Here is a 12,217-nt window from a genome sequence, read left to right as displayed (position 1 = left end):
AGCAAACACTTAGAACGCTTTATGCCCGCCTAGTGCGCGAGCCCTCATAGATCGCCAGTAGTTCAAGTATGTGCGAAGTGCTACACGCCAGAACGGACTTAGTCCGGTATAGCGTGCGCATATATGAAGAGCGAATAAAGAGAAAAAGGAGGAGACGGGCGGCGCAGATGGAAGCAGACAATGCGCGAATGCAGAGCAGCGATGGTATGTATCGGTGGGTTGGTAGTGGTATCGAGAGCGAGAGAATTAGCGAGCAAGCCGAACGCGTTGGCGGCGATGGGAGTTCCATGTGTTGGTACAGGTCGACAAGAACAGCGGTGGTAGGCAGCGTGGAGCACACGCTGGAGCATCGACGTTGGACATTCTGTTGTGATCGCTTGACGGAGAAGGTTGTGAAATTTAGGAGTGAAGCAAAGAATACAAAAATGAGTGGACAATGGGTAGTGAGTGATGTAGTAGAGGAAGGACAGCGAGTGAGAGCAAAGAAAGAAAAGAACATTTTGATGGGACCGTGGCCCATCCAACCGTTTGCCGAGGGGCTGCCGATTCAGGAAAGAAAGGCGGAGTGGTTACGTGTCAAACAAGCGTTTGAAAGAATTGTCGAATGTAAAGGCGTTACATCGCAAAGGAGCAAATTAAGTGCGTTGAAGATATTTGGGGGAAGTTACCTGCTGTCGGTAATTGAAGCTAAAGAGGATAAGGATGGTAGCTATGAGGGAACGATGCAGGCTCTGGATAATTATTTCGGTGGCATGTGTGACGTGTCGAGAGAAAGAATTAAGCTGAGGGAAATGACAATGCAGGCGAATGAAGCATTTAGTGACTGGGTGTTGAGGTTAGAGAAGCAAGTACGATTCTGTGAAATGGGAGAGGAACAAAGGAATGAGGAAATCAGGCAGGCTTTGTTGCGGCGGTCGGTGCCAACAATAGCAGAGAAGCTAGATGTGATGGCAGGAATGTTAGAGGACAATGTACAAAAGATTGTCAAGATGGGGGAGAGACTGGATGCGGTAAGGCGGGAGAAGCAGGAAGCTAACAGCATGAGTGCAAAGGCAGTTGGAGCGGAGAGTGGCCAGCAGAGAGAGCTGGAAGTGAATGCAGTGAAGAGAGAGACGGGTGTTGGAGGGCGAGAGCCTCCGTTTAGGGGAAATGGACCGATGCGAAGTACAGGACCAAAGAGGAGCTGTTTTAAGTGTGGACTTGCGCACGGGGCTCGCGAATGCAAGGCATTTATGGCAAGATGCTTTAGCTGCGGAATGAAGGGGCACTTCGCGAGAAAGTGCAACAGGAGTGGACCTCGCAAGTGGCAGAACGAAGTAACCAAGGGGGAGGCCCCGTAAAGCAGGCGGATAGTAACAGAGTTGGTATTGGAGAGGAGTAGGAGATATGACGCTACTGGTGCTTATAAGTTGTTTATTTTTGCTGATTTGTTTTGGTTAAATTCATGTCTTTCAGGAAGGAGAACCGTTGGTGAAGCGAATATAGAGGCAGGCGGACGACCACGTATGGTGGAGGGCAGAATTGTAGCCGAAAGCATCATATTTTTGCTGGACACGGGAACGTCGGTAAACACGGTGACGGAAGGAGCGTGGTGGAACATCAGAGAGGGCTCAGCGGCGTGCGTGCGATATTGGACGCCAAATCCGGAGGAGCAGCTGAAAGGATAGGGAAGTGCGGGCAGGCTGAAGAAAGAGAGGCGATGTCCACAGTTGCATAGGGAGGCGTTAGCCATAGTATGGGCAATGGAAAGATTTGCATTTTACTTGATAGGCAGAAGATTCTTACTCAAGTCAGATGGTGAGGCGCTTATGTTTATGTTAAAAAAGGAAAGATTAAAGATGTAGGAAAGCGTATCATGTCTAGAGCAGAGGGGTGGTTTTTGAGAATTCAGCATTTTGATTTCGTGTGTGAGCATGTTGCGGGTTTCGAAAAATATTGCAGATGCACCGTCTAGACTGATTGAGCATTGCGATGATCCGCAGTTTGGGAGCGAGTTAGAGCCCCATGAGTTGTTTAGTGTAGAGGCGGATACGGAACTGATTGGTAGGCAAAGGTTTGCTCTAACAATAAAGCAAATTAAGGAGGAGTTGAATAGAAATGAAACGGCACGTTTAGTAATAGAAGTAATAGAACGGCTGGGTAGAGAAGGTGAATGGCCGGAAGGAATAAGAGGATGGGTGTGGCCTTTTGAAAAGGTAAGATGGAGAGTTGAGGGACAGAGATAGGGTGGCTAAAGTGACACGTAACGAAAGGGAGTATAAAAGAAGAAGTGCCAAACCTATGGATTTGGGAATAGGTGATAGAATAGGAATAGGTGAATAGCTGGTGATGCAGAGAAAGAGAGAGAAGCTGGATCCTCTATATGAGAAAGGGGTACATGAGGTTATATTGATGGAAGGAGCCGGTAGGGTAACAATGCGTGGCTTGGAGTCCGGGGGAGGGAGAGTCAGAAATATAAAATGTTTCAAAGGTTTGTGGAAAGAGAGGAGGTGAAGGGTAGAGAGGTAGGAGCAGAGTAGAACTTGACAATCAGAGGGGAGATAGCATCAAAGGTTGGGGTAGGAACAAGACAGATTAAGAAAACCGAATAGATTGATAGAGACGTGAATTGTTGCGGTAGTGTATACGTCGTGCTCTGTGTGTGCAAGGGGAGGATGTGGCATATACGAATAAGAACGGACAGTTGTATGTGTGAATTGGTGAGCGCAGTCAGTCTGACGATGGGCATAGACGTGAACGGTTGTGTCCGAGAGCTGCGGGAGCGGCGAAGTGAATAATAATAAAGTAGAAGGATATCACACTCACATTAAATTGCATAGCACGTTCGGAGGCTTCCTCATCCGCTGGCGTGTTAGGTTCGTTCCAATGAGAATTGGCTACCATTCCGATCACTCCTAAAATCAAAATGTTTCGTGGAGTTATGGAAGAGAGTCTTAGGAGACGAGAGCAGTATAAGCACCATTTTGATCGCCCTGAAAATGTTTTCTGTAAACTTCAACAGCATCGGCATGTGCCAGCAGCACGTGATGCGAACATAGGTAACTATACACCCCCGGGAAGTCATAGCCGGGAGCCATAGCATCCAGCTCGTATGACTCCTTGCACGACTGCGTCGGCTGGTTAAACGTTGCCCAAAATTTGACTCGATCGCCAAACCGACTAAAGGCAACCCTTGCGTACTCCCGGAAGTACTCGACAATCTCCCGATTGGTCCAGCCGCCCATCTCTTGCAGGCGCTGTGGCAAATCCCAATGGTACAGGGTCACCATCGGCGTAATGTTATAGGCCAGCAGTCCGTTGATGAGATGGTTGTAGTAGTCGATGCCCTTTTCGTTAACGTTGTTACTCATTCCAGTTGGCATGATGCGGCTCCAGGCGAGTGAGAAGCGATAGTAGTCCACTCCCAGTTCGCGGACCATCTCCACATCGCGTTGCCACTGTTGAAGGAATTCGGCCAGTCAAAGTCAGCTGTCTGGAATTATCCTCGTACCACTCACCTGATGGTAGCTATCGCAGGCTATGTCCCCGTTCGAGCCATCGGCTATTTTGTGAGGCTTCTCGTGCGTCAACCGATCCCAGATCGACTCGCCCTTACCATCCTCGTTCCATCCTCCCTCGATTTGGTACGAGGATGTAGCGACACCGAACCGAAAGTGTGCTGGAAACTTTCGGAGGCCCTCGGCCACTAGAATGATCGCAGCCCTAGAGGAGAACAAAGCAGACTCATCACTATTTAGTACGCACTCCGTTAACTGGCTGTCCCTCTCCAGTACTAATCGGTTACCCACACGAAGATCACGATCGTAGCGTAGATTTCTTTCATCACTGCTCCGAAGCCCGATACGATCTGCGTGAAACCGACGCACTTGCTCGATTCAGCACTCCCCGCTTGGTTATGGTTTTATACACATGTTCCGCTCTCAGACATGCTCATATGTTCCGCTCCAAAGACGTTCTTCAACAATGCTTATCAAACGCTTCAATCAAGCGAGAGCAACCACATGGAGGCCCATCAATATTTACCCGACCGCACACTCGTTCGCCTCCGCGATAGGTTATCTAGTCCGAGTGGCAAGGCGTTAATTTTTAATTTCAATAACACCAATACAACCACCAACAAATGGCCTGAATAGATAAAATAACGCATCAGCGTGCGCGCTACTACTCGTCCTTGTGCTGAAGTTCCATGTTTGTGATGCCGTTCGTTTTGGACCTCAACTTAGAGGCACCAATTCCGGGGATTTCATTATTTCACTATTTTTTACTAACCTATTTCACTTTACACATTGAAGTCCAGACTTAGGAGATAAAGGCACCCAACCACAGCTGATAGTAACTACCATAGATCTTAGATCGATCTGTTTTCATTTCATGAATGATCATTAACACAAATCCGTCAAAGTAGGGCCTGAAAAAGTTGTAGCCATAGTTACGCTTCGCGGTCTACGGAGTTAATTGAGGGATGCTGATCCTTTTCTCTCGACGGACAAGACTCGACTGTTTGTGTTATTGAGATTATAGAGGCTATGCTGGTCCTTATCTGGATGTATTGGTAGTGGTTGAAGTTTGCTTGAAAGTAAAAGATTCCGATTTCGGTCTATAAATCGGTTCTTCTGAGACCGTTACGCAGCTTATGTGCTGGATTTCGATGGAACGAACTGAAATATGGTTTGGTCTATACTGCTGATGGACCATTCTGTGTAGTCACCGTAGCAGTCCATAAGGATGCGAGCTACTTTGATGGTTGGTATTGGCTTAGAGACGGAATTAATTCTTGTTCCAGAAAGCACTTCACGGATCAACAAGACTCGAGAGGCTGGCAAGCGTTCAACCTAAGTCCCCGAGCGAAATCTCCACAAGGCGGCCGGGGCGCTACTCTAAGATTCGTCGATGCTCCTCAGACTGGATTACCCTACTTGTGTCGCGATGATGCTCACTGCAGACTGCAGACACCTAGCTGCCATGTACCTATGTCAACCAATAAAGTACATTATGAGGAATTTTAATATAAGATAATATGGCAATTTATTTTCCTTTTGACATCTTATTCTGTTTCTACTGTCAACACCAAACATCACTCCCCGTCAGGAATCAGAACGTCCGGTTCCGGGAGATAGTCTGGATCGACGGAGCGGGTTCGGACAATGTTCGCGTAAACTTTGGCCGACATTTTGGCGTACCGCGGTCGAGCTGGATCCTTGAAGTCCACATAGTAGAGTCCAAACCGTTGCGAGTAGCCAGCGCGCCACTCGAAGTTATCCATAAGCGACCACGCAGTATAACCTCGCACGTCACACCCATCATCGATCGCATCGAGGACGGCCTCCAGATATGAGTTGAAGTACTCCACTCGCTGTAAATCTCGGGTACCGTCCCGATCGCTGACGCCGTTCTCGGTGATAAAGACCGGTGGATTGTTGTACTCGCGCCGTATCCATCGCAGCACGCTGTACATCCCTCGGGGATACACCTTGAGCCACGGCGAAGCAGTCGACGGCCAAGCGGGGTCAATGTAATCATACACATCGCGATCGTGATCGAAAGAAGGTTCACCAAAGTGGCCCGGATTGGCATCTCCATTTTGCCACACCAGCCGCGTGGTGTACGCATTGAATCCGAAGTAGTCGGACGATCCTTTCACTTTTGCGATTTCTTCCGGCGTGAACGAGGGCAGACGCGACTTGTGGAAGCCTTGGCGGGCGCTCAGGTTCCCGATGCGCTCGATCATCACCGCCGGGTAGTTCCCGTGGTAAATCGGATGCATGTAGATTCCAAGCTGTAGAATGTGGCTCATTACTCAACATTTTCCTTTGAAGCGTTCTTTGGTACTCACAGTAAACTGCATGGATCGTTCGGAGGCTTCCTCATCCGCTGGCGTGTTGGGTTCGCTCCACGAAGAGTCAACAACCATTCCGATGACTCCTACGAACAAAAATTCCGTGATGTTATGAAAGGCAGCCATATTGAAGCACAATCACATTGGCGCAGTGTACATACCGCTTTGAGGGCCCTGGAAATTCTTTCTATACACTTCAACAGCATCGGCATGCGCAAGCAGCACATGATGCGAACAGAGGTAGCTGTACACCCCGGGGAACTCATACCCCGGAGCCATAGCATCCTGTTCGTACGACTCCTTGCAAGTCTGCTTCGGTTCGTTGAACGTTGTCCAAAACTTGACTCGATCGCCAAACCGAGCGAAGGCAACCATTGCATACTCCCGGAAGTACTCGATAATCTCCCGATTGGTCCAGCCGCCCATCTCTTGTAGCCGCTCTGGCAGATCCCAATGGTACAGGGTCACCATCGGCGTAATGTTATAGGCCAGCAGCCCGTTGATGAGATGGTTGTAGTACTCGATGCCCTTTTCGTTAACGTTGTTGCTCATTCCGGTTGGCATGATACGGCTCCAGGCGAGTGAGAAGCGATAGTAGTCCACTCCCAGTTCGCGAACCATCTCCACATCACGTTGCCACTGTTGAAGGAATCCGTCCGCCAGTCAAAGACAGCTGTCTGGAATTGTCCTCGTACCACTCACCTGATGGTAGCTATCGCAGGCTATGTCTCCATTGGAGCCATCGGCTATTTTGTGAGGCTTCTCGTGCGTCAACCGATCCCAGATCGACTCACCCTTACCATCCTCGTTCCATCCTCCCTCGATCTGGTACGAGGACGTAGCGACACCGAACCGAAAGTGTGCTGGAAACTGTCGGCCACCCTGGGCCACTAGAATGACCGAAGCCCTAGAGGAGAAGAAAGCAGACTCACCACTGTTTAGCATGCACTCCGTTAACTGGCTGTCCCTCCCCAGTACTAATCGGCTACCCACACCAGGATCGTAGCGTAGATTTCTTTCATCGCTGCGCCTTAGCCCGATCCGATCTGCATGTACCGACGACGCTCTTGCTCGACTCCACACTGCCCGGTTGGCTATGGTTTTATAGACAGGGTCCTCTCTCACACTGCTCCGAAGACAGGCTTCAACGATGCTTATCAAACGCCTCAATCAAACCCGCGTACGCGCAGATGCGCTTAATATTCACATCAACAAGTCATCAATATTCAACAGACTGCACACTCGTACGCCACCGCGATAGGTTATCTAGTCCGAGTGGCAAGGCGTTGAGTTTTAATTTTAATAACACCAACGAGAAAGAGAAAATAAAAATTCATATCTCGACAATTGGGCTTCGGTTGCTGTAATACTTTCATGTTTTTTTTATTGATGGCGTTTGTCAAGACGAACGACACGAATCTAGATCTAAGCCTATCTAGCCTATCTCACACACAGTGGACAAGCTCCCCCATTCGGGGCGGAGGAGCGTTTATAAATAAATCTCTTACAGGTAGGACGACAAAGGCGTATCGAAACTCCCGTTATCGGGGCGCGGTTGAGCATCAGCAGAGCAGGGCTTTGACTAGTGCAGCGATGGAGGCCACCAGCAGACAGATTACCGGCACCCGTATGCTCAGCCGCTCGCCGCCGGACTGGTACGGCGACGGGGGCAGGATCATCACTTCCGGGCTCGGCCGGAAGCTCCAATCGATCTGATGCGTCCGGACGATGTTGGCGTACACTTTGGCCGACGCCTTCGGTGTACGGGTTCGATTTGGGCTACTGAAGTCGACGTGATACAGTCCGAACTTTTCACTAGCGAGACAGAGAGAGCCACATTAGTATTGCGACATTGTTGCAGCCCACACTCGCGTGTCCCTGAGGGTCTCACTCACGTATAGCCCGCCTTCCACTCGTAGCTATCCATGAGGCTCCACGCGATGTACATTTCCACCTTGCAGCCATCCTCCAACGCATCGAGCACGGCCTCGAGGTACGAGTTGAAGTAATCGATACGGCCCAGATCATTAGTACCCCCACGATCGCTCACCCCGTTTTCGGTAACGTATACCACCGGGTTGCCGTACTCCCGACGGATCCAGTTCAGCAGCTTGGACATTCCGGACGGTACCACCTGCGAAAAGACGCAGGACCAAAGCGTGTTTGATAGATGCCGCGAACGGTGCGATAGAGTGCAACGATAGAGTGCAACGCGTTCAAGGCCAGGCACGAGAGTTGCAGACAATGCGTTACTGGCTCGCCACTAACGAACAGTCATCAATCTTCAACTGTGCGCGACGCGACGTCCATGGCCAACAACTGTCAAACGGTGACACATTGCTCGCTACTTACGTGCAACCAAACGGAGCCACTGGAGGGCCAGTCCGGATCGGCCGACTCCACCACGCCCATGTCGTGGTTAAACGACGGCACCGGGTAGTTGGCCGAATTGTTGCGATCGTTCTTACGCACCAAAATGCTGGTGTACGAGTTGATGCCGAAGAAGTCCGCCGTGCCCTTGATGCGCTCGATCTCGTCCGGCGTGAAGGTGGGAAGCCGCGACCTGACGAAGCCCTGCTGCCGGCTCATCGCGCCGATCCGATCGATCATCAGCTGCGGGTAGTTTCCGGTGGCCGAAAAGATGGGATGTCCGAACCAACCAAGCTGCAGGAATCAAGGGGCCGTTAGGAGCCGTTACAGTGATCGGTGAGAATGTAGCACGCAACTTACGTAAAATTGGGCCGCCATTTCTGACGCCGCACGATCCTCGTCCGAGTTGGAGGCCGGCTCCGGCCACGAGGTGTCGAGTGTGATCCCAATCTTGCCCTGCTGCTTGGGCTGGAAAATGCGTCGGTACATGTGCACCGTTTCGGCGTGCGCCTTTAGGAGGTTGTGGCCACACAGATACGAAGCGATTCCCGGATAGTCGATGGCGGGCGCCATAAAGTCTACCCCGTAACCGTGCTCACACACGTGCCACGGTTCGTTGATTGTCGTCCAGATCTTCACACGATCGCCGAACTGCTCGAACGCCACCTTCGCGTAGTCCCGGAAGTACTCGATCAGCTCCGGGTTAGTCCAGCCACCGAGCTCCTGGAAGCGGTGTGGCAAGTCCCAGTGGTACAGCGTCACCATCGGGGTGATGTTGTGCCGCAGCAGCTCGTCGATTAAGTTGCTGTAGTACCGGATTCCGGCCTTGCTGACACTGTTCACGAACCCGGTCGGCATGATGCGTGGCCAGGACAGGGAGAACCGATAAACGTCCACACCCAGCTCGCGCACCATCTGGACATCTCTTCGCCACTAGCGGCCCAGAAGCGGGGAATAACAAGTTAGTACGCTCAAGACTCTACACTAACTTATAGATTCAATCCACGGATTGGAAATATTTTAATTGACCCAATGTCAACAATGGGCCGCATAAATCAATACACCACCCTGGAGCCCCGTTAATGAACGTTAATCACCGGGCGGCCACCCGGGGGGACATAGTTTGATTGAACTAATAATTGCACAAAACTGACGCACCGACGCGACTATCCCCGGGGCACTGTTATTAATCGACCAGACACTTACATTGTGATAGCTGTCCGAGCTGACGTCGCCACTGCTGCGGTCGGCAATTTTTTCCGGATGCTGGTGGGTCATACGGTCCCAGATCGATTCGCCTTTGCCACTCGCATTCCAGCCGCCCTCGATCTGGTACGCGGACGTGCCCACACCGAACCGGAAATCGGACGGAAAACGCCGCGCGAACCGTCCCTCGGTTGCCTCGGGCGCTAAGGTCAACACGGCGAGCAGGGTCAGTCTGGTGGAAAGGAATTAAAAGATCAATAAATCACACAGCTCTGACACACAAAACCAACAAACCTACAAATGGACCCCCACGCAACCCACTTAGCAGTTGCCACCACCACCAGGTGGCGCTGCCGACAGGAGAATGCCGTCAAGCTCGAAGCACCTGCGCCCTAAACCAACAACCAATTACCCCGGTGCGTGGGGACAATTATTTCTGAGGTGCTACCACGCACCCCGGCCCCCGGCGTTGCATTCCGCACGGGGGGCTTACAGAGTGGCCCGCCAATTACTGCCTAAGCCGAATGGCTTGCGGCCGGACAACAGGATTTGCATTCATGTGTGTTGCGTGCGTAGGACAGAGTCGTAAAATCTGAAAACCAAATCAACCGGCTCCCGAGAGCTTGAGGAGGTCGCGAGGGGTATTGGGTTACCAGGTGCCATGTCGGAGGCCCACTCGAGCAGAGCAGGACCTCGAGGCGAGCCTCCTTGAGCGGCCGTTTCCAGCCGGTGATTGATTGTATTCAAATGGACGGATACGATCGGTGTTAACCGAAAACTGGTCGTGCAATATGCAAAGTTGGCTAGACTAAGGATCGGCGGACAGTAGCAGGTACCGATAGCAGTCCCTTCCACACTTCCTCCTAATTGATGGATGGCTTATCGGTGGCAATAAAAGTGACAGATCATTTAGGCTTATCACTTGAGACGCTTCTCAGGTGATCATCAAGCTGGGCGCCCTGATGCCTTCCTAAATACTGTCTTACTGTCTAATACTGTCAATTCCTTTACCGATGTCACATCGAGATGTAAGTCTGTTAAAATGAACGATCAAATGTGATTAGTGCACAGACACAGAAGTTACACTACATCGGCGTAATAAACTCACGATCTTCAAATGAAATCCGCACCGCATCCGGTGCCGGGCGAGATTAACATCATACTTTTATGTAACAATTCCATTCCATCACGAACTAAATGGCGCAATATATGCCAATAACACCATTACGCAACGGGAGACAGGGAAAGGGAGAGAAAAATTATGGCATCAATAATTAACGCCCGTCCGGTGTTCCGGGACCGACAAAAAATTTATTACCAGGTCACACAGCCTGATGCACTAATTAACGGAAACTCGGTTTGTCCGCCAGACCGAGGGCCAGGTGCTGGGTTGCAGTTCCGTGTAGCGATACGGATCGAGCGGCGCTTAAAACATATCGAATCCCTTCTGAAATCTCGTTCTGGTTATTCTGGTTGTGGAATGTGTGTGGAGAACTCGAAAAAACAACTCAACTTTTAGTTTTCTAGCAAAACACCGCCGTGGGATGGGATTACAAAATTCGATTAAAGCGTAAAAAAGGGTTCTTCTTGTTTTTGCTCCATTTTGTATTTTAATACGCAGAAAAAACCGAAACAAGGCACAACCGAACGAACAAAGCAATAATCCGCTCATTGGATTGAAATTAACGTTGCGAGAACTGGACCGGCAATTGGCGTAATTTAAATCCGGAATCGAAACGAATCGATATCCAAAAAGATGCCACACCGTGCGAACGAATATTGCTGGGCGGAATCGGAAGCCGGTGGACGCAACGCCAGAACCGGATGACTTCGAACCGGATCCACCGGCTGACATCGATCGGCCGCTTTAAATTGGAGAACACATAAAATCCACCCCAAGGGTAGTTTTAATCCCACGCGAAGGCCCACGGTGCCGCAGCACAAAGGCTGCCCCGGGGCGACTTATTAGTTGACTGCTTGTCTCGGTGATATGTGGGGTGACCAGTTATTAAACACCGATCAACACCTGATTCCAAGGGCCGCTCAAGAAGCGTTTAAAAGATTGATGTTACGCTCGCCTCGCATGTTGAACCACGGTTCCGTTCTGTACGGCCACCAATAACTCCACAGGAGCTCGCGTTAAAACCGTCTGTAATGGCGTATCTAGTGTCTGGTGCACTAAAAATCTCACGCATCAGCGCACAGGCGAACATAAACCAGCAAATCTGACACGGCATCGGCACTCATTGATAGTCTCGGTTGATCCGAGGCAAATTGCTTATCTTAAAGAGTGTTGGCTAGCCGGTTGTATACTAAGTTTATGAGAAGAGTTGTAAGAGGACACACTTCTGACAGGCGCATAGTTTATCGTGTCGTGGCTCCGCGAGAGGTCTTTGGTTCAACAAACAAACTCATAACTATTCCACTCGGTCACGTCCTTGTCCCCGACAGACAGGCATCCATCGTGTAACGCGTGTCGTCCGGTGAGAATGCAGAGGCAACCCGTACTCTCTGGTCTCTGGTTTAGAATTGGGATTTTAGAATAATTCTCTGTTTCTTTAAAGTTCATTTAAGAACACACCTTTACAGGGTGATCCACCTATGTTTTTTGCAGTGTTCAGATTTTTGAAAAAATCTAGAAATTGAAAACATTTAGTAAAATCTTTGACATGTACGAAATGGGACGCCATACGCTTGCAGAAAATGAGGAAATATGAAAAGCTTATTTCCAAAAAGGGGGAGTCTTCAACTAAAACTATACGAAATTTACGAAACGAACGAAAAGCTCTCTTCATTTAAGCTCAT

The 12,217-nt window shown here is 50.1% G+C and overlaps 3 protein-coding genes across 3 annotated transcripts; all 3 read right to left on the bottom strand.

Annotated features, from left to right (window-relative positions):
- Positions 1 to 2,805: 2,805 nt before the first annotated feature.
- Positions 2,806 to 3,823, bottom strand: LOC128276038 (myrosinase 1-like; the record flags this gene model as incomplete). The annotated part of the gene is made up of 4 exons (XM_053014509.1): positions 3,789 to 3,823; positions 3,498 to 3,702; positions 2,960 to 3,437; positions 2,806 to 2,894 (listed from the first exon to the last, which is right to left on the bottom strand). Coding segments are annotated over exons 1-4 (807 nt in total), but the record flags the coding sequence as incomplete, so codon positions are not given.
- A 1,231-nt stretch (positions 3,824 to 5,054) lies between these two features.
- LOC128276037 (myrosinase 1-like) lies at positions 5,055 to 6,901 on the bottom strand. Its single transcript, XM_053014508.1, has 5 exons — positions 6,830 to 6,901; positions 6,539 to 6,743; positions 5,998 to 6,475; positions 5,834 to 5,922; positions 5,055 to 5,776 (listed from the first exon to the last, which is right to left on the bottom strand). Exons 1-5 carry the CDS (start codon positions 6,856 to 6,858, stop codon positions 5,075 to 5,077), a joined length of 1,503 nt encoding a protein of 500 aa, XP_052870468.1. The 5' UTR covers positions 6,859 to 6,901; the 3' UTR covers positions 5,055 to 5,074.
- A 497-nt stretch (positions 6,902 to 7,398) lies between these two features.
- LOC128276040 (myrosinase 1-like) lies at positions 7,399 to 9,518 on the bottom strand. Its single transcript, XM_053014511.1, has 5 exons — positions 9,413 to 9,518; positions 8,567 to 9,139; positions 8,189 to 8,500; positions 7,732 to 7,970; positions 7,399 to 7,651 (listed from the first exon to the last, which is right to left on the bottom strand). Exons 1-5 carry the CDS (start codon positions 9,482 to 9,484, stop codon positions 7,399 to 7,401), a joined length of 1,449 nt encoding a protein of 482 aa, XP_052870471.1. The 5' UTR covers positions 9,485 to 9,518.
- Between the last annotated feature and the right edge of the window lie 2,699 nt (positions 9,519 to 12,217).

Source organism: Anopheles cruzii, unplaced genomic scaffold (genome assembly GCF_943734635.1).
Source record: "Anopheles cruzii unplaced genomic scaffold, idAnoCruzAS_RS32_06 scaffold00358_ctg1, whole genome shotgun sequence".
Classification (NCBI taxonomy): domain Eukaryota; kingdom Metazoa; phylum Arthropoda; class Insecta; order Diptera; family Culicidae; genus Anopheles; species Anopheles cruzii.
Note: the sequence above shows the minus strand (reverse complement) of the source record. Positions and strands in the feature narration are given on the sequence as shown.